The following is a 21104-nucleotide window of genomic DNA, read 5'->3' as shown; positions in this document are numbered from 1 at the left end:
AGGTATTATTTTAATCATTTACTTGATATTTCAAGCCAAAACCTCCCAACTGTCTTCTGTTCTCCTCTATACCTTAAGCTACAGTAACCACATGGAGTGAAGCTATGTTTGCACCAGGCTATAAACATATTTATCCATGCTCTTGCTGTCTTAGTTGCCTCTATGGTCAAAGGATTACTAGCTGCACATTGCTTACTCATTTTAACTCTGTTTTTTTTCTTTCTCTGCAGGTGTCTGCGCTGTTGGGAAGCCGATGTGTCTGCTGTTTGAGTACATGGCCCATGGCGATTTGAATGAATACCTGCGGCATCGGTCGCCACGTTCCCTAGCCAGCCTGAGCCACAGCAGCCTTGCAGCAAGGGTCCGGCTTTCTGACCCCAACCCTTGCCCTCTCTCTTGCACTGACCAGCTATGCATTGCCCGACAAGTGGCAGGCGGGATGGCTTACCTCTCTGAGCGCAAGTTTGTCCACCGAGACCTCGCGACTAGGAATTGCTTGGTGGGTGAGAACATGGTGGTTAAGATCGCAGATTTCGGTCTTTCGAGGAACATCTATTCCGCAGACTATTACAAAGCCAATGAGAATGATGCCATTCCCATCCGCTGGATGCCTCCGGAGTCTATCTTCTATAACCGGTACACCTCAGAATCAGACGTATGGGCCTATGGGGTGGTCCTGTGGGAGATATTCTCCTATGGCATGCAGCCCTATTATGGCATGGCTCACGAGGAGGTCATCTATTATGTGCGGGATGGAAACATTCTCTCCTGTCCAGATAATTGCCCACTTGAACTGTACAATCTAATGCGCCTGTGCTGGAGCAAGATGCCTTGTGACAGGCCCAGCTTCGCCTGCATCCACCGCATTCTGGAGCGGATGTACGAGAGAGCAGTGTCAGCCATTCATGTCTGATGTCCTTCAGAACATTTTGCGTTGCATTCAAGATACCATGCCCTTGTTTAGTGATTCAACACTACTGAGCAAGTGGAAGCACAAGGGGTGCCATAGGAGGCCTTGGGGGTCATAAGCAGTGCACTCTACAAATCTACAGGGTCACCATGTGAACGCCTGCTCTGGAGACCTCAGTAAAATCATACAGTTTAGGGAAAAGGCTCAAAGGGAAAAGGCTCAAGGGTGATGCTGGCTGCATCACATGATCTGAGCAGGTATGTGTAAGATGAATTGACTGAGAAAGGCAATATACAGATGTCATGTTCCAGACTCCGGTGCCTCCCTATGAACGCCTCAGTCTACTGGACGCACAGATTCCAAGTTCAACCTGGGATCTCAAGGAACAAGCTTTGTGCTTGAAATTAAAGAGGATTTGTTGTGCATATAATGTATGGAACCAAATACTGATCTATTTTTGATAAATATTCAGCAGGAATCGATTTGAACAAATGGTTCTCTAACCATTCTGGTTAGCCCTGTGTAACCTTTCACTTGCAATGTTGCATTCTATGTACGTTATAGTATGTATAGGTGCACTGCCAAAAAGGACAGTGTTCCATTGTGGTGCACTCCCTGTTTATGTTTGGTTCTTTTGGCTTTACTTTCCACATGTACCACAGTATCTCTCACTTTCTTCTTCTGTGAGTGTCCACTCTTTTTTATTTTTATAGCCTTTGTTGTGTTCGTCCCCTCCCTCCCTACTGCACCCCTTCCTTAGTTCATCTTAGCTTGTAACTTCTGTGTCTCTGTATTGTATTAAAATGACATCCTTGTTTACATCTTCAGCTAAATCCCTCTGGAAGGCATGCTGTGATGGTATAGTAGTTCATTTTGTTTCCCCCATGTGCTTTGTTCCCATATTTTTATGTTGTTGTGACCTTACTTCTTAATTGTTTCTCTTTAAAAAATATATATATAAATTACAGTTTATCGTGTTGTGGATTGTGTTATTCTTTTGCACTCACCAAATGCCTTGCTCCCTGATTTATAAAAGCAAAAATGTAGTGTAGGAATAAACTGAATTATAGTCTAAGAATAACTTGAGTCATGCCATTTATTATAAATATTTTTTTGTTTGTTATTGGTCTCAAAGGTTGCAACGATATGCTACAGTGTTTCCAATATTTAGACTGATTACTCTTGCAGTATTGTTACATAGTAAGATGTGTGTTTGTTACTTGGAAAATGCGTGTTCAGCTACTACAGGCAGTCTTGAAACAATAAGGTTTTTCGGGGTTTACTGGTATTATATTTCACACTAATTCTTGTGACACCTCAACACTCATGCACATTGTGAATATTCCCATAGGTGTCTTACTGGATCTGGGAATTCAAAAGCAGTACTCCTGCACACCAGTAAGTGGCATTGTACTGCTCGGTAACAAACTTTTTCGGCTCCAGAAGTGACGAGCAGGGCCACATGGTTGTATGTCATTACAATGCGGGCTTTTACCCCGCATGCCATTACAACGCAGGGATTACAACGAAAGTCGTTACAACGACTTTAGATGGAGGGCGCTCGATAGTGGAATAGCTTAATTTTCTATTCCAACTCCAGCCCACGTTGACAGTAGGGAAGGTGTTGGATAGAAAATTAAACTACTCCCTATCCAACAGCACCCTCCAGCGAAAGTCGTTGTAACGACTTTCGTTGTAATCCCTGCGTTGTATTGGCAGTGCGGGGTAATCCCCGTTGTAATGGCTGTTCACCGGCCACGTATAAGCGCCAACCAGGCGTGCTGAAAGCAGTTCAATTCTTTCCACAGCTTCAGATGAGGATCTGATCCGGAGCTCCATTCAACTCAGCTTTGACATATATTTTTCACCAGTAATTTTATCTTTTACCTGTGTGCAGGGAAAATATATCATCCCAAAAGTGTCAGACATTTGTGACAGACCTAAAAGGGCTTAAACCCTTTTCCAGACATCCAAGAGGTATGCTGTTTGGTTTTGAAGCACCAGTGAAGGGCCTGTGACGACTTGCCAAGGTAAACCTATCACCATGCATCGGAAACCTTAGTACTGTAGCCAGCCGCAGTGAAAGGAAAGTCCTACTCCTGTTCCTGATGTCATTCCTGCAGCAGGTCCTTGTCACAGTAATTCCAAAAATAGGCACAATAATTCAAAGCAGAAACCTGCCCCTTCCTGCCACTTTCAAACTACAGAGAGGGCGTGTGGGCATCAGAGGCGTAGCTAGAGCTTGTGGCGCCCGGGGCTATCCTTCAGATTGCCGCCCCCGGGGGGGTGCTGGGGAAAAAGGACGGCGAGCACCTGAAAGAGGTCCGAGAGACACGTAGTATAGCCCCTAATAGTTACCTCGATCATGCAAGTTACATGCAAATACATGACACGGTCCAGGGCTAGACAGCCCCCGTCCCCAAAATAGTGCCGCTGGGGCAGACCGCCCCCCACTTTGCTACGCCGCTGAAGGAAAAGCAGAAGGAAACCCAAAACTTTCATCAGTTCTACCTACCCTGTTTGTGACATTGCGCTCATAACATCACAGCTTGTGCTGGACCCTTGTCCCCTATCTGCCCCATCCATGACTTCTCACTTATGACATCACAGCATCTGCAGGACCTCTGTTCCTTACCTGTCCCATCCATGACATCTCATCCATAGCATCACAGCTGGTGCAGGACCCCTGTCCTCTGGTCATATTCAAGCCACCTACCCCATCACGTGCCCAGCTTCTGTGGCACGAACACCTACTCCTCTAGGCATAAGCTGCAATCGTAGAGAACTGGTTTTAGGGTGTGCTGATCTGGTTAAATTTACAAGAACCACCCTCCTCCCCTGCCTCTCACAACCTTACCTGGGTCCTGCGACACCCACCGGGGCTGCCCTCATCCTTGGTTTAAGTGTCTGAAAAGCCTATTTAGAATCCACCTCTCTCCATGACTCAGCATCACTCTGTGATTGAGTTACGCTGAAAGTAATGCTCAGGCTCTAGGACAAACAACATTGCCATCTTTAATCAATGTGGATCTTTCCCCTAACAACATTCTACAAGAGACTCATGTTTTAACTACAATATGACATCCTCAATACACCCCACAAGGCAATGGGGACATCCTGAATCATGGAAACATAACCAAAATGTTAGCATCCCACCCAAAATGTTGCCATTTGAATTCCAATGATATCACTGCTATTCAATTCATTCCATCTGAACTCATGCCATAAGGAAGCTACCGCAGTGACATGGTCTTCTTTTGCAGCATCTGACACAATTTGTGAAAATCCGAAGATTTTAGAAGAATGGGGCATGCTAATCACCTTCCCAAAGAAGCCCTACTATGCTAAAGCTCTCCAAAACAGAAACATGAACAAGAATCCTCATTGCTCCATCTAAATCAAGCAAGCATTTTGCGGCACTTGGGTGGGGAGCCCACATACCGATCAACATCCCTTTCATGGTATGCGCCATGTACACTTTAATCATCTGTTCTAGCCAGTTCAAAATCATTAACAATTGCCACAAATCGTAAGGGCAGGAGGCTTTATTCAATTACTGGACCCCCTGTTGGAAATCCCTACGAGGACTCGGGCTGGCTCGATTCAACTTTAGCAAGTTCAAAACCCAATCGACACATTCCACCCATTTTCAATAAACCTTCTCCAAGAAATGAGAACAACTTCTCAACAATTGTACAGCACACATAGAAAGAAGAAAAAGCCTCAGAGGATCCTGCCTGAAACGCTAGGACCCTTGCACCACAGAACAAGGGTACCTGCGTTGGTGCTAGGCAGCCAAAAGGACACCAGCGCAAGGAAAGGGCAGGAATGCATTGCATTGAATATGGCTCATTCCAGCCCTTTCACACAGGTGGCTTACTGCGCTACATGAAAGCTACATATATAGGCCTCTGTGTCTTATATGAGCGTAGGCCTGTACTGAGAGTAAGATCCTGGGCTGTTCCAATTGGACATCTGCAATGTGTTTTTAGAACCCTCCTGCTCTCCTTGCAGGAGAGCCATCCCACAGAGTGGGCTCGCAGAACCAAAAGAACGATTCTTTCCGGCCTAGCCTAAGAAGCATAGAATTCTGGTAATTTGGAAAGAATGCACAGCCCCAGGCAAGAGTGAAGGCTGCAGTGTGCCTGCCAATTGGAATTGCTCAGACACGATGCATCAGTCCCAGAGCAATCGTCCAGGACGGGCGCCCCAGTGCACTGCGTGTTGGAGTGTGCGATGCCCTTGCTTCTGCTGCACGTTTTGTTTTTAAAAAAACAAACATTAGATGGTGATACATTTCTGATCCTGGCTGTTCGGGAGGCCATGCTACACATATTTGCCATGCCTCAAGATCTCTTTGGTGTGCCCTCGGGCCCCAAGGATCTGCAGAGCCTTCCATTTGGGGTCCCACCAGTAGGATTATTTTCGGAGCCATCTGTGCTTCTTAAGCCCGCTTCAGGTTCCTACACCGGTTTCAGTGCAACTTTGGTTACGGATAACTCCCTGCACCGGTTTCTTTCACTTCAGTGCCTGTTTGTCTGCTTATGGCGCTGGGGCAGTACAATTAGTTATAGTGGTCTCCAACACTGAGCCAGCCTAGTCTAGAGCAAGGCCACTCTCCAATACCACTGAAAAGCAGCATATAGCCAATTCTTCTGACTCCCACACCTTGCCTGTACCACGCGGCAGAGATCACACTGTACAGCAGTTCTTTTTTTCTCAGATTCTGACACTTAAGACTATGAAGAGGGGAACAAATTGAAGGAATTGACCTGATTTAGGGCCAGCCGGGTCACTCGCAACCACCTCGCAGCCTTCCAAACAAATGAAGAGTCGGCCAGACAGCACAGAGTACAAACCAAAGTATTTATTAGTATTACACTCAAGTAGAGTCCGATCTGATCAGCCTCCATGGATTGCTGTAGAGGGACTGACTTCAGTCAACACGGCAATGCATAAAGTACATTTCCATTACCCCTAAAGACACACCCAGACTGGAATTTTCCAGTTGGTAGCTGGTGAACAAAGGAGATACAGAAAGATGAGCTGCAAACATGGGACCGGTTACATGCTATCTTAGTGTCAAGGTTACTCTGCCCGTGCCAGCTGCTCTAAGAGTGGGAGCAGGCCTATCTAATGAGAAATGTATGCAACAACAAACAGTCTATTCATTAGTGCAGCAAAACTCAACCTTGGAGAAAGACAGGAAAAAAAATAATGAGGCTGCTTTCTGCTGAGGGTAAACAGAAAAACACACAAGATGATGGACAATGTTGCACAATTGCAGAAACCATTAACCCCCAGTCACAGATCTTGGGTTAATCCATTGTTATTTTGCTCACCAAGCCATCCCAGTTCAGACATGGCCATATGCAAATCAGTCTTGACCCTGTGCCTCATGGGGACAGTCCAGACCGAACTGCCAAGCCATGTCTTCCCTGGACCGGAATCAAACATCCTAGGACCGGTTTCTCCCTATCAGCCTTCATCAGCCAGGATAGCTTGACTCCAGTGGCGTAGTGAGCACAGGACCCACGTCTGGGCATACCCTTCCCACATAGGGTGAACAGCAAAACACATTGGCAAAACATTCACGGGACCCACGTCTGGGTACCCCAGTCCAGACATGGCCATATGCAAATCAGTCTTGACCCTGTGCCTCATGGGAACAGCCCAGACCGAACTGCCAAGCCATGTTTTCGCTGGTCCGGAATCAAGCATCCTAGGACCGGTTTCTGGCTATCAGCCGTCTTCAGCCAGGATAGCTTGACTCCAGTGGCGCAGTGAGCACGGGACCCACGTCTGGGCATACCCTTCCCACATAGGGTGAACAGCAAAACACACAAGATGGACGGAATGTTGCACAATGGCAAAACATTCACCCCCCAGTCAAAGATCTGGGGTTAATCCATCATTATTTTGCTCACCAAGCCACACCAGTTCAGACACGGACCTACTGATCGTAGGGTAGAGGTAGAGGCACTTTGCAGCAGTGCCGGCAATTAATCTAATTATTTTGCCCTGTGACCTTCACAGCGGTGCAGGTGGCTAAGGAGCACTTGGACTGGCCCCTTCCACCTCAGCTCTAGACTCCTTTGTCTCTGAAAGTTGCACATGAGGACAAAGGGGCATATTATCAAGGGTGGCGATCGCCTATTAGCAAGGCAGGCGTAGCGATGGAAATATTTGCGCTAAGCGCGAATATCTCCAAATACTAACACCTGCCCAGACCAGATCTTAGCCATGTTAACCAATGGGAGGTGGATAACATGGCTAAGAGCATTTCGTCGCTAATGTGTGAATATCGCTGTATTCTCTGCGATCTTCACGGATTTTGTATCGCTTTGGAGATAAACGTTGCTAATAGCACGTTATCTCAGCGATAAATTCCGGCGATGCTCAGCGATAAAATAAATCGGCGCTAAGCCTATTTAGCGATAAATATCGCTACTTGTTGGTAATATGCCCCGTAGTCCCCAGGCCGTATGTCATATCCTGGCCCATCGGGTACTGGCGGGAGTGAGTCTTGAATCTGTTGGTGAATAGAACAGACTTTTAGTTAACTCATACAGCTAGTCCACTAACAGAGGGTATTCAATTACTGAGAACCTACGAGGACGCGGGATGCCCCAAACTAATCACTGACAAAATATTGAGTACCACAATATCGAGGTACAAAAATATTGTGACAAAAATATTGAAGTCAAGAATAGCAACATCTTATCTACATCATGGTAAGTACAAAAATATTGAGAAAAAATATCAATGTCTACAATTTTGTTGTTAAAAATATAATTTTTTTATGTTAAAAAAATAATGAAAAATAAAGCAAATAATACATAGCGTAGGGGTTAAAAATAACATACTTATCAATTAATTAATAGTTTTAATTAAATAATGTATTATAATAAATTAACAATAAATTATGTATAAATACCATTAAAATAAAATTAATAATTACTTTAACACCATTAAATTACTTCCTACCCTATTCCCCAATAAACCCCCAACCCGCTCAGCATAAACATTAACACAATTAATATAATTATCAATTAATAACCCTAAAATACCCTTGGCACCTCAAAACATACCCACTCTGAACACTAAATTGACCCATAGCACCTCAAAACCCAAATCCACCTGAACACTAATATTACACTTAGCACCCCAAAAACCCAAATCCACCCTGAACCCTAAAATTACCCTTGGCACCCCAAAACCCATACCCACCCTGAACCCTAATATTGCCCATACATCCCAAAACCCAAATCCACCCTGAACCCTAAAATTACCTTGGCACCCCAAAACCCAATTCTACCCTGAACCCTTAAAATTACCCTTGGTACCACAAAGCCCATACCCACCCTGAACTCTAAAATTATCCCTACACCCCAAAACCCAAACCCATGCTGAACCCTTAAATTACCCCTACACCCCAAAACCTATATCCACCATGAAACCTAAAATTACCCCTAAACCCCAAAACACATACCCACCCTGAACCCTAAAAATACCTCTACACCCCAAAACCCATACCCAACCTGAACACTAAAAGTACCCTTGGCACCCCAAAACCCATACCCACCCTGAACCCTAAAATTACCCTTGGCACCCCAAAACCTATATTCACCATGAACCCTACAAATACCCTGGGCACCCCAAAACCCGCCCCACCCTGAACCCCAAAATTACCCCTACACCAAAACCAATAACCACCCTGAACCCTATACTTACCTTATGCTTACATATAAAAAACATATGCCTTTACCCTTCATGCCTTTACAACAAAATTTGTTGTATAGGTATATGCGTTGTAATGCCATGCGTTGTAATGTCATTGCGATGTGACAGTAGTTGGGTTGTGATGACATGCTTTCTAATGGCTTGCGTTGTACTGAATTCGGTGTAATGTCTGTTTTCTGACTAAGGCAGACCTCCTGCATTCGCTGGGGTTCACTATGAACATGCCCAAGTCACACCTGACTCCTTCTCAAATGCTCCCTTCATTGGAGCTGTTCTGGACACAGTGCAGTTTCTGGCCTTTCCTCCCGAACAGCGAGTCTATGATATTCAGCCTATCATACCGATGTTGCAGCCTCTATCTTGGGTTTCGGTAAGAATGACTCTGAGGCTGCTGGGCCTCATGGTCTCCTGCATCCTGCTGGTAGTTCATGCCAGGTAGCATATTCGGGCTCTGCAGTGGGACTTGAAGTTCCAGTGGGTGCAGCATTAGGGGAATCTTTCAGACTATGTCCAGACACAGCTGCAGTGGTGGTTAACGAACCAAGATTGGGGAAAGGAGAAGGATCTGCCTCTGACCCAACCTGATCTAATGGTAGAGACAGATGCATAACTCCTGGGATGAGGAGGCCATCTGGGAGAGACGGAGATCAGAGGTGTCTGGTCTCTGGCGGAATCCTGGTTCCATATCAACCTACTGGAGCTACTGGCGATCAGACTGAGAGAGGGAAGGAAAGCCTTCAGTGTCCAAGGGAAAGTGGCGCAGATGTTCAAGGACAACACCACTGTCATGTGGTACTGCAACAAACAGGGCGTATGGGGCCGTGGACCCTTTGTCAGGAGGTGCTTCGCCACTGGACATGGCTGGAACATCAGAGCATAAGCCTGGTGGTTCAACACCTTGCAGGTTCTCTGAACACCAGAGCGGACAAACTCGACCGTCAGTGCCAGTTCGATCAAAAATGGCATCTCCATCCGGAGGTGATGCAAGGTCTCTTTTAGCGATGGGGAGAGCCTTGGTTAGATCTGTTTGTCACAGAAGAGAACGCACAATGACAGCAGTATTGCGCTTTGTAGTTTCCCAAGGCAGCACTCGTTCGGCTACGCTTTTTGTCATGAGTGGAACTGCAGCCACCTGTACGCCTTTACGCCTATACCACTTCTGCCCAGAGTGCTCAAGAAGATCAAGTGCAACCAGTCTGAAGTTAGTCTTGCGGCTCCTGACTGGGTACGAAGATTCGGGTACCCTGAGGTTCTGAGCATGGCCATCGATCCACCGATCAGACTGCCCCTACGAGAGGATCTTCTGTTGCAGCAGCAGGGTATGGTTCTTCACCCAAACCTGTCCAGTCTCAACCTCCTTGCGTTGAGATTGAGAGGTGACAGTTGATTGCAGACTTTGGGCGGAAGGTCAAAAGCTATGTTATCTTGGCAGCCAGGAGTCCCTCCACTAAATCGGTACACGCCTGTAGATGGAACAAGTTTGTGGCATGGTGCACAGCAAAGGCTGTCGATCCCCATCTGCCCCTCTTTCTGAGGTCCTTTTGTATATACTTTCTTTGGCCCAGCAGGGCTTTGCTCTGGGCACTCTGAAAGGTTATCTTGCAGCTATCTCTGCTTTTCTTCGGTTGCCAGATCAGTCATTCTCCTATTGTTAATATGTTCTTTGAGGGCATTACTCATCTGTTTCCTCCATCTCCTTTCATAATGCCCCAGAGGGGCGTAACTCTTGTTCTTACATACTTTGTGTGCTCCCTTCGAGCCTCTTCATAACTGTCCTCTAAGGCTCCTCACTCTAAAAACTGCCTTCCTTGTGGTCATCACCTCTGCTCGCAGGGGGAGTGAGCTTCAAGCTCTGTCTTCCAAGCCCCCTTTCTTCTCTGTGTATCCGGACAAAGTGGTGCTTAGAACGAGGCCTTCATCCCTTCCCAAAGTGGTTACACCTTTTCATGTAGGTCAATCCATCACTTTGCCTTCCTTTTTCCCACCTCTGCAACCTTCCAAGGAGGAGGAGAGACTCCACCGTCTGGACCCTAAACGGGCACTGTCATTCTACCTTGACCACACTAAAGACGTCTGGGTGGGTGATCAACTCTTTATTGGATACGTGGGTGCTAAGAAAGGCAGGGCTGTTCAAAAACATACCATGTCGCGATGGGTTGTCCTTAGATTAAAGATCTACGACGCTTTAGCTAAGCAGGATCCTCCATTAGGGCTGCATGCTAATTCCGCTAGGGCTACAGCAGGACCACTGCATTGGCACGCGGAGTCCCACTCATTGATATCTGCCACGCGTCAACATGTGCATCTATGCACACATTCACCAGACATTAGCCGTCCCTTCGGACTTGGCTGTCCATACAGAACTTTGCCCGTTTGGTCCTCCAGGATTTTCTGGTGTGAAAATGGTTTGCAGTCCCTTCTCCGGGGATTGTATTGCTGGGATATCTATTCTAAGGTAAGGAATCTACAACTAACTTTCACTTTCAGATAAACAAGTTAGTTACCTTATATACCCATATGTTTGTTTTAGATTCCTTACCACCCCACCAATCATCCCCACTATGCGAACTGATTTCTAGGGACAGGGACTCCCTAACAGGGCCCTAGTTGTGGCACCAGTGGTCAGTGCCTTGCATGGCTCTGCAGCTCTGGCGTGGAAAGTCGTGTCAGAACTGACATCAGCGTGCAGGGACAGCATCTAAATAGGCAACGCGATGTCATACCGTGAACCACGACAGATGCGGAGTTGACCAACACCACCTACCAACACGCCGGGGTTCTGCTAAAGAAAAATCTCCGGATATAGACTGATGCCTGGGGGAAATTCTACGGCAAGGATTCAACAACTAACATATGTCTCTTACTGAAGGTAAGTAACTTGTTTGTCACTGTCCTTATTTTGACTTTGTCAGTCCACAAATGTTCAAGGTGAACAGGGCGATGTGGCCCATCCTCCCAAAATGACATTGAGTCAGGAGGAAGACCTCAAACATTCCTCACCACAACATGTCCCATGACATGTTCCCCACAAGGGCTCTATCTGGACATCCACTGGCTATAAACATCCTTTGGGGTTGTTTTCCAATCAGCTTTAGCTGTGATATCGTACAACATTTGCACTTGTAAATAAAAGCACCAATACGGATTACCTGTGAGTTGTGTGTCTCTATGAGTCCAGCCAATGACAAACCTTGTCCAATAAGTGATGCTACTACACCACATACCATTAAAAAGGGACATCATTGTGTTAGCAGAGTCAGGGACAATGCTAGGCAGTGAGAGTGAAACAAATATTGGAAGCACCTATTGTGTGATGACTGGTAAGTGCATACTCAAGGTAGTTAGAATATAGTCCAAATGGTGTCATGCAGTCAATGCGAATGGTGAGATCAGTCACCCCACAAGTGTTGGGTCCATCCATGGTTATTAGCAAGCATACAACATTGGGCTGACAAGTAGATGTTGCAAGTGCGAGAGGTTACAAGGCAGCCATGAGTCCAAATAATAACAATATGTGCAAAAGTCATAGGGTACAACATCCCTCCAAGACATGTTGTTTTCGCAACACAGACATTGATCTTGTATGTGAGTAAGAAATGAGCACTGTGTCATCATGGGCAGTTTGAGAGATCCCTGTCCATAGCTAAGAAACCCACTCACACAAGTTGCAGACACTGCAAGCTAAGACTTGTGCAAGTACAAAACTTCACCTGAGTACACTAGATCACTTCTACACAGGAAATCATGACATATACCTGTATGTATCAAACTAGTAGATTTAATGGAAATATAAAAGTATAAATAGCTAAAACTATGTTCCATATGCTAAATACCTATCCTACACTAACTTAGCCTTTCTAATAACTAAAACATCCTTAACTTAGCTCAGCTTAACCTACACAAACAGCACGACATTGCAAACATCAACCCTCCACCCCTCTTTCGTCACATTTTAACACAGTGTAACAGAAACTACACCTAATAATTAACTACCTATACATGAAATCTAATCATCCATATATTTTGTTGGTATTCTTTTTACAAAAGTTATATTTTTGTTGGTATTTTATTTTTATATACATATAACACACATTAACCCCCACACCTAACCAACACAAAGTAGCCCTACCCAACAACAAACCAATCCACCCCTAAAAAAACCCTTAGATCACTAACACTACACAAAAAATACTCTAACCTAATCTACCCTATAAACTACCCATCACAAATGTCTGCCTGTGAAGCAGGCTGAACAACAGGAGGGGGTCCCTGTGTGTCTCATCTCTTGCCCTGCCGAACTGCCTTCGTAATGTCCTGTAGCAGGGAAAAATCATGGTCTACCTTATTTTCTACCACAGCCATACAGAATTTCATGTCCGGCATGTCCTTCCTCCTGTCATTCTCAAATTTTGAGGGTCCTCCTGTGGGCTGATGTGTGGGTGCCTGTGTTTGTGAAGGTCTACTGGTTGAGGTGCTAGGAATGGCTGCTTGAGAGGGCCCTGCAGTAGGTTGTCCATGGCTGGTAGAGCTTCCAGTGTTGGTGGTCAGTGGGCCCCTAGGAAAGAAAGACAGCACATGTCTTGCCTCATAGCATTCAGTAATTGATAAGGCAAAGAGCCATATCAGGACACATTGCTACATATACAGATCACTTGGTAGTAATGACATGTGACAGTGAATGCTGGAAATGTACACCAATTCATACAGAGAAAAATTAGACTTCCCATATTTGCCCTGTAGCAACTCAACAGTGGACCATGCCTCCGCTGACCATGTGTTTCCAATATCATGGCATGTGCAAATGATATGCATACTGTAGTATTCACACCCACATCAAGATTTTTTGTGCATCCACTACCACATACATTGTCATTGTCTGACACTGGGATCATGGCTCCTCTCTCAAACAACTTTAATGCTGTCCTTCCCAGATAGCCTCTGACTACTATCTAGGAGTAAAGTTTCCTGATAAGCCATGCAAAGTTGTGGTGACGTGTTGCATGTCTAGTTCTCACCTTCCAAAAGGTCAACTGTGAGAAGAATGCACAATGAATCTGACAATTACTCCTCACACTAAACGTATAGCACAGATAGAACTTCACCTGTGAGTGCCTTTATTTGATTAAGTTGGCCATCTCAGGTTCCATGTAAGTGGGAGTCCAGCTACAAGACATAACAAGTAAAGCACATTATTTAACTTATTACACATATATGCTAAGCAACAACTCCACAGTGCATATACAATGCTATTGGCAATATAGACTTTCAGGTTGTAAGTGTTCAGATGAAACACTTGACATGCCTGGACGATACACAATGATACGGCTGGCTGAGTCAAACATTCTCGTGAATGTCTTACACATGCACTTGTGTATTTAGGCAGTGATGCCGCTCAGTACATGATTGTACTAATTGGCCAACAATGGTAGCTGACTTAGATGATGCTGTGCACCTTCACAATTCACATACCATACTCAGTAAAGTGATCGTATCCGGAAGCCCTCTGAAAAGAAGGCACCAGTAAATGAGTCAGCAACATACGTCTTGATTCATATATACTTGTCCACTAAGTAACTTGTGTACTCTATCTGTCAGTGCTGCTGAGTGCATGTTATTGTACACTTATATACCATGCATCCCCAAGCAGATTACAACATAAAACATTCAGAGATGAGCTAGGCAGCGTAAGCCATGGCACACCTAATTGATGATATACAACTCAGGGGAGGTATGCCAAGGAGTATAACTGGCCCATCACTATGGGGCTTCCTTACAGTGTTCTAGTGCAGCCACATTTTGACGTTGTTAGAAGTGAAATGCCAGCTGTACAAGGGCCTCACAAATAAGCCTCTCTATGTATGACAGAAGTTCTGTAATGCACCATCAGAACTAGACATGACAAATGCCTGCTGAGAAATTAACAGCTTTGGAGCATATCTGCACTACCAGCCATGTCATCACATGAGTTGTCTGGACATGCTACTGCAATGGACATCAACTCCATGCTTCCCTGAGACTCATCTCTCTCTCACCTACGGTAATAGTGACAATAGTGTGGGACACACTGGGTCATAAATGCCAATTGTGCCTACGGTAATAGTGACAATAGTGTGGGACACACTGGGTCATAAATGCCAATGGTGCACTAATTATTCCTGCCCTATAGTCATTGCATTTGCCCCTTTTGCATGGGGACATGACTGATTAGCGCAAAAGATTATTGTGAACAATACTTAATGGTTCCTAAAAGCATCAAAGCGTAAATGAGAAACATAGGATAGCAGAAACATTATGTGTATTTAAATGTTCCTCCACCTACTTTAAGGTCCACGTACTGCAGGAGGACTGACTCCCTGCCAACCACATCTACCCAGTGATGCTTTCATTGTGGGGTGTCATGGTCCACGCCATGGATCCTAACCCATATCTGCGTCCGGAATGTGACAGGGTGGTTCACACGGACCCCATGTGCTAACATTTTTGAGAGGTAATGGCGGACCAGCCACAGGAAAGTACCCAACTCCTGTGAATTCATAGGTCAACTATGTCTCTGCCCCAGCATGAGCCCACCCACAAACAACATTCCTACCAATACAAACCCCCAAAAAACACCCTAATGCCCCTATTACAAAGGTACCCCAAAAGACAAATACCCAACACTTTACAAGACAATAACCAACAATATACAACAAAAACACACAAAATAGGACTCAATGCATACAAAGGGTACAGCAGACACAACGCACAAACTCCTCAGTCTCCAAAACGACTCTCCAACACAATCCAAACACAACCACTAACAAGCCCATACAGTAAAACTGTGACTGATTGTTAACGTGAAAGTAACTTTACAGTTCCTGGCTTGCAGCATGTGGGATCCATTACATCACTTTCCTAATCCCATTATTGCACGTCCTGGGCAGATGCGCACGTTTTCAGCATATGCATGGTGTTTTCATGCTAGCGCTCATTGCATCTGTTTCCATTTTAAGGCTTTCAGTGAAATAATGTTGATATTGCGCTTCCATGGGAGAGCGTTATTTTTAATATACGTCGCGGGGATTTGTTTTCCAGCTGAATGGTGTAGCATAATTTTTTTTTTGTAAGCGAGACCTATACTTTGTCAACATTAACATGAACTGCACATCCCAATACAAAAACATAAACAGTAAATGCAGTTGTCTGTGTGATGGGTATAGTTGACCTGTTGACACTGTTTCCACTTGTGTCGTATGTGTGTAATTATGTGTACACATGTGTGGGATCATCTGATTCATGGATCAAACTATGCATAGTGTGCAAACACTGTGGTAGCACATTGGTGCTCTTTCCTATGGGTGCTCTGTGTGCTAAGTTGTTGATGTCAAACAATGATATTGTACCTGCTTCCCTCTGGGATGATAGAGATTACCTATGCAGTGGGGTCAGTGCAACCACATCTGCGACTACTTTGTCCAAGGCCAAATAGCTGCACATTTTCACATTTGGTCTACAACCTGATGCCTCCACTGTGCGACATGGCACTATTGCCTGCACACACATGGAATAGCGCCATCCATACATCCCCTACCACTATTAACTTAAGTGCCATTCACATCCAAGGCCATACCCCACAGGACAGCGACAATGTCATAATTTGTGCCACCATGACTCTTTTTCATGGTGATTATGATATGGTAGGTCATCATGCATGTCTTGGTGTGTCTTCCAACATATAGCTGACAGTACGGCTACATAAATGACTCCATCTCTACACTATGCAACACGACTGTGTTGCTTGTGCATAGTGCTGGGTGTACACATGCAACACTGTGGCACTGAAAAAGTATGATATGTAGATTTTATATGTGTTAATTGAGGCAACTTTCTTATGTTATTTATTTATTTATTTTATGCGATTTTTAAAGCGCGCAAATACCCTTACGGGTGTCTCGGCGCTAGCGTAACAGAACTCTCTCTTGTGAAGAAAAAAATTGTAATTTATGCTGAAAACAGCCAAGTCTTAAGTTTCTTTCTGAAATTAAGAAGCGTGGGAGCAGTTTTAATATGGAGTGGTAACGTATTCCAGAGTTTGGCTGTCGATATGGTGAAACATCTGTCTCCCCAATTGGTCTTTCTTGTGCGTAGAACCTTCAGCAGATGGGCTGTTGATGAGCGTAAGGTTCTTGGATGCTCAAGCGGGCAGAAAGCTTTTTTTAGAAATAGTGGGCCTGGATTATTGATGGCTTTGTAGGCTATGCATAAAGCCTTGAATTTAATCCGACTCCTAACTGGGAGCCAATGCAGCTGTCTGATGTAGGGGGAAGTGGATGTGAATTTGGGGATGGTTAGTAGAATCCTGGCCGCGGCGTTTTGCACCGTCTGTAATCTATTGAGGACCTTTTCTTGGGCGTTCAGTAGGAGGGCGTTGCAATAGTCTGTTCTCGAGAACACCAGGGTGCTAATTAGAGTTTTGCCCGCAGACGGCGGAAGGTATGGAAGTAATTTTTTTATCCTTTTTAAAATATAAAAGGATGAAGATACCACTGAGTTGGCATGTTGGAGGAAGGTCATCTTGTTGTCAAATATGACTCCCAGGTTACGTACCTTGACTACCGGTTGGGGAGGCGCTCCCATCTGAGGTGGCCACCACTGGGGGGACCAGATAGGTTGCAAGTTCCCGAATGTCATCACCTCTGTCTTATCAGAGTTTAATTTCAGACAGTTGGATGACATCCAGGAACTTATTGCCATCATTCCCTCTTGAAAGTTGGCCGCGACTGAAGTACCGTCGTTGTATATCGATAACACCAGTTGGGTGTCGTCCGCATAAGTTGTTAGGGCAATTCCATAAGATTTTATGACCCTCGCTAAGTCCGAGACATAAATATTAAAAAGCGTCGGACTTAGCGAGGAGCCCTGTGGTACTCTGCAAGGGAGAGGAAAGCTCTGGGAGGTGTAGTTGCCCATCTTAACTGTCTGAGGACGGTTGGCCAAGAACGAGGCAAGGTGTTCTTTAGCTTTGCTTTTTATTCCTAAGGCCGAGACACGGTCGATCAAGGTGACATGATCGACCGTGTCAAAAGCTGCGGAGAGATCTAAAAGTATTAATACCGCAGATCCTCCCTTATCCATTGTGGTCCTTATCTCATCTGCTGCTTTGAGTAGCGCTGTCTCCGTTCCATGACCATGTCTAAACCCAAATTGGGTGTCGTCAAGTAGGTTGTTGTCATTAATAAATTTCGAAAGTTGCGTGTTCATGATTTTTTCGAAAATCTTAGCTGGGAAGGGAAGACAGGCAATAGGTCTGTAGCTGGCGGGAAGAAGAGGGTCCAGAGAGGGCTTTTTTAAAAGTGGCCTGATGATAGCCTCCTTCCAAACAGATGGATAGGTGCCTGTTAGGAATTGTGGTTAGAGCAGGAGAAATAGCTTCCGGGATGAGATTCAGGATAGCAGGAGGACACGGGTCAAGGGGAGACCCCGATTTAGTGCAGGCAACAAGATGTTGCATATGTTCCTGAGTGGTCGCTTCGAAGGCTAGAAAGTTTGGTGAGTTATTGATAGGGGGTGCCTTAGGGATAGGAGAAGGAGAGGAATGAGAAAAGGTCGAAAAGATGGAAGTAACTTTATCCTCGAAGAATTTGGCCAAAGAATCCGAAAGAGACTGAGATCCTTCTGAGCGCAGAGCAGGGGGGTTGGACAAACGAGTGACCACCTGAAATAATTCCCCTACCGAGTTTTTCGCCTGGTTGATTTGGGAAGTGTAGTAAAGACTTTTTTCTGATGCAATGAGCTTTTTATAGTTGGAGAGAGCATTTTTGTAAATCATTTTATCGGCAGGGCTGAAATGGCGGCGCCACTGCCTTTCCAGGTTCCTGCAGTATTGTCTCTGTATTCGTAAGGGTTCTGTGAACCACTGTGCTGAGGGGAGTTTTCTACTGCGGTGAGAGGTTTTGATCAGAGCTAGTTTGTTGCAGGCTGTGTTTAGATTGCTCAGATAATTAGAGGACGCTAATGCAGGATCCTGTTCGTTTGGGATAGTACTATCATGCATCATCTCCGCTAGTTGGTTGAGGTTGATATGTTTCCAGTCTCTGAAAGAGACTGGGGTCATAGATGTGGAAGGGAGTTTGATGGAGTTAATTTTGATAGAGAAGCAGACCGCTGCATGATCCGTCTAGATCAGGGGAATTACCTGGGTAACGGATATATGCGGGTTGCTGGTGAATAGTTCATCTAAGGTGTGACCCGCTTGATGTTACATGTGGGTAATTTAATTATTGCTGCATAGGTAGACTGTAGTTATGGTAGTGTGTTCCCATGCACATCCTATATGCAACACTGCAAAGTCATCATAAAAAGAGTCACCTCCACCGTCAGCCACAATTATGAGGCCTTACACATGGCTAGCATCAGGAGACACACACACACACACACAGTTGTTGGCCACCATCTTCGTTACCACACCATGGTCATTATGGCTGACAATGGAAAACGATATGTTACAGGTAGTTGGCATGCACAGTATTTCACTTGTACCAGATGGTGTTCAAAGGGTGTTACGTGCACAATGCTAGATACTCTGTGTGTCATATATCAGTTGAACAAATGTGGAATTTCAGTTGTTTAGTGTGAGAATGGAATATAAATGCTTACACAGTGGTTGTCTATGAATACAATCTCAGAGCACTGATGTACAATGTGCAACTTTTCCAATTTTTCCTTTACAGAAGAATGATTTTCCAATGTCAAAGAAATTATTTATGATATTGTTCCTCCACCTTACTGCTGCAACTGATGCTCCAGTGTTGAGGCTCCTCATCTCCTTCTTTTCCATCATTCCGCATTTCCTCACCCCCAATGTCATCTGGCAATGGTACATTGGTCCTGACACATATATTATGCAAGATACAGCAGACCAAAATGATTATACAGACCATAGGTAGGTAGTAGAACAACCTGCCTCCAGATACGTCAAGGCTGCGGAAGCGTGATTTGAGGACTCTGAATGTCTGCTCAACCATGGATCTGGTGTGGCATAGGGCATGGTTGTAGGTCCGTTGGGCCTCTGTTTAAGGGATCTTTTCAGGTGTCATGACCTACTGAATCAGTGTGTACCCTTAGTCTGCTGCTAAGAAAGGAGGTGGTGTATCTCATCATGAGTCTTGACTAACAGTAAGTGTATCACAGAGGACAGCACTCATGTATTAGTCATTCAGCTTAGTGGCAATGCGATGAAGATGATTATTTGTCACCAATGAAGTTAGTCTCTTTGCCATTGAGTAGGCAAATGTCTCACAATCATCTACTGTGTCAATTTGTGAGTACTATGTCAAATCCTGAACTGTTACCTTTCTGAATGGATAACAAATAACAGTAGCTGGTGATGTGTCTTCCTTCAATGACACATATTTTGTATTGATAATTTAAGTTAACATTTTCTATGCGTCAGCCATGGGAAGGATAGTGAGTGTATGGGAATATGTGCACACCGCCATGGGTAAATTACCATGTTCACTACGGTGGTAGTACACAAGGGTTTGTAGATGTGTCGTAATGCTGCACTGTGCAGTGAAACAGGTGGACTGCGTACACTACAGTGCCACACACCTTGGGGACAATATAGGACATATCTTCTACATGAGTCAGTGTTCATTGTTGTGTGTATGCGCAGGCAGAAGCAGTGCAGCATATCTCCATGACATCCAATGTATTTCCCTGAAAACTGTATTATTGGCTTTCATGGGGGATGTAGTTTGTGCAGGAGGGAGTACCTTACTGCACACTGTGGCAGCTTGAATGACTGCTGTAATGGCTTCTGCAACATAAATGTATACTTGTTATGCACATTGGATGTGATTGGTGTATATGATTTGTGATGTGATGCAGCGTAGTTGAAGATCACCAGTGAGGTTTATATATGGCCATATTTCTCAGTTTCACATATGTGTGATATAACTTAATCCTTGTGTGAAGTCTGTGTATCATAGGTCAATCTCATGGGCAAGAGGCATGACCTTGCTTCAACAATGTTTCTTGCTGCCTCATTGCACTTATTTTTGCATATTTGAAGGTCTTTGCCACAATTAAATCCACATATAGGTCCTCATGTAGCATTTGGACATTAGCGAATGTGTAAAATGAAATGCACTGGGGGCACTTACTCTCTTGAACAGAGGCTTACCTGACACCTGCCGAGGACACCGGGGGTAGATTCAGCCCCACTGTTCGCCGCACCCGCTCCGCGGGTGCCGCTTCGCACGGGAGTGCGTTTTTCATCAATCACCGGCACCTGGTTCCTGAAGGCGGAGGTAAGGGCTAGAGGCTAGGCGGGGCTGCGAGTGTGCAGGGACTCCATTAACCAGGAGTCCCTGCAAGACCAGGGATACACCATCCGGTCCGCTCTCCCCGCCGGCCCGCCCCCCGCCCGCCTGAGGCTCCAAAAGGCGTCTTTCCTGGCCAACAGCTGGGG

The 21104-nt window shown here is 45.1% G+C and overlaps 1 protein-coding gene across 1 annotated transcript in view; it reads left to right on the top strand.

Annotated features, from left to right (window-relative positions):
* The window catches only part of MUSK (muscle associated receptor tyrosine kinase), a 707615-nt gene extending 705624 nt beyond the window's left edge, over window positions 1-1991 (top strand). The window contains exon 17 of the mRNA XM_078676695.1: window positions 231-1991. Coding sequence (XP_078532821.1) covers window positions 231-913 — 683 coding nt within the window. The 3' untranslated portion in view covers window positions 914-1991. The remainder of the gene's footprint in view (window positions 1-230) is intronic.
* The last annotated feature ends 19113 nt before the right edge of the window (window positions 1992-21104 follow it).

The sequence above is a fragment of the Lissotriton helveticus genome, chromosome 2_1 (genome assembly GCF_964261635.1).
Source record: "Lissotriton helveticus chromosome 2_1, aLisHel1.1, whole genome shotgun sequence".
Lineage (NCBI taxonomy): Eukaryota > Metazoa > Chordata > Amphibia > Caudata > Salamandridae > Lissotriton > Lissotriton helveticus.
The sequence above is the reverse complement of the archived record's forward strand: the minus strand, read 5'-3'. Positions and strand labels throughout refer to the sequence as shown.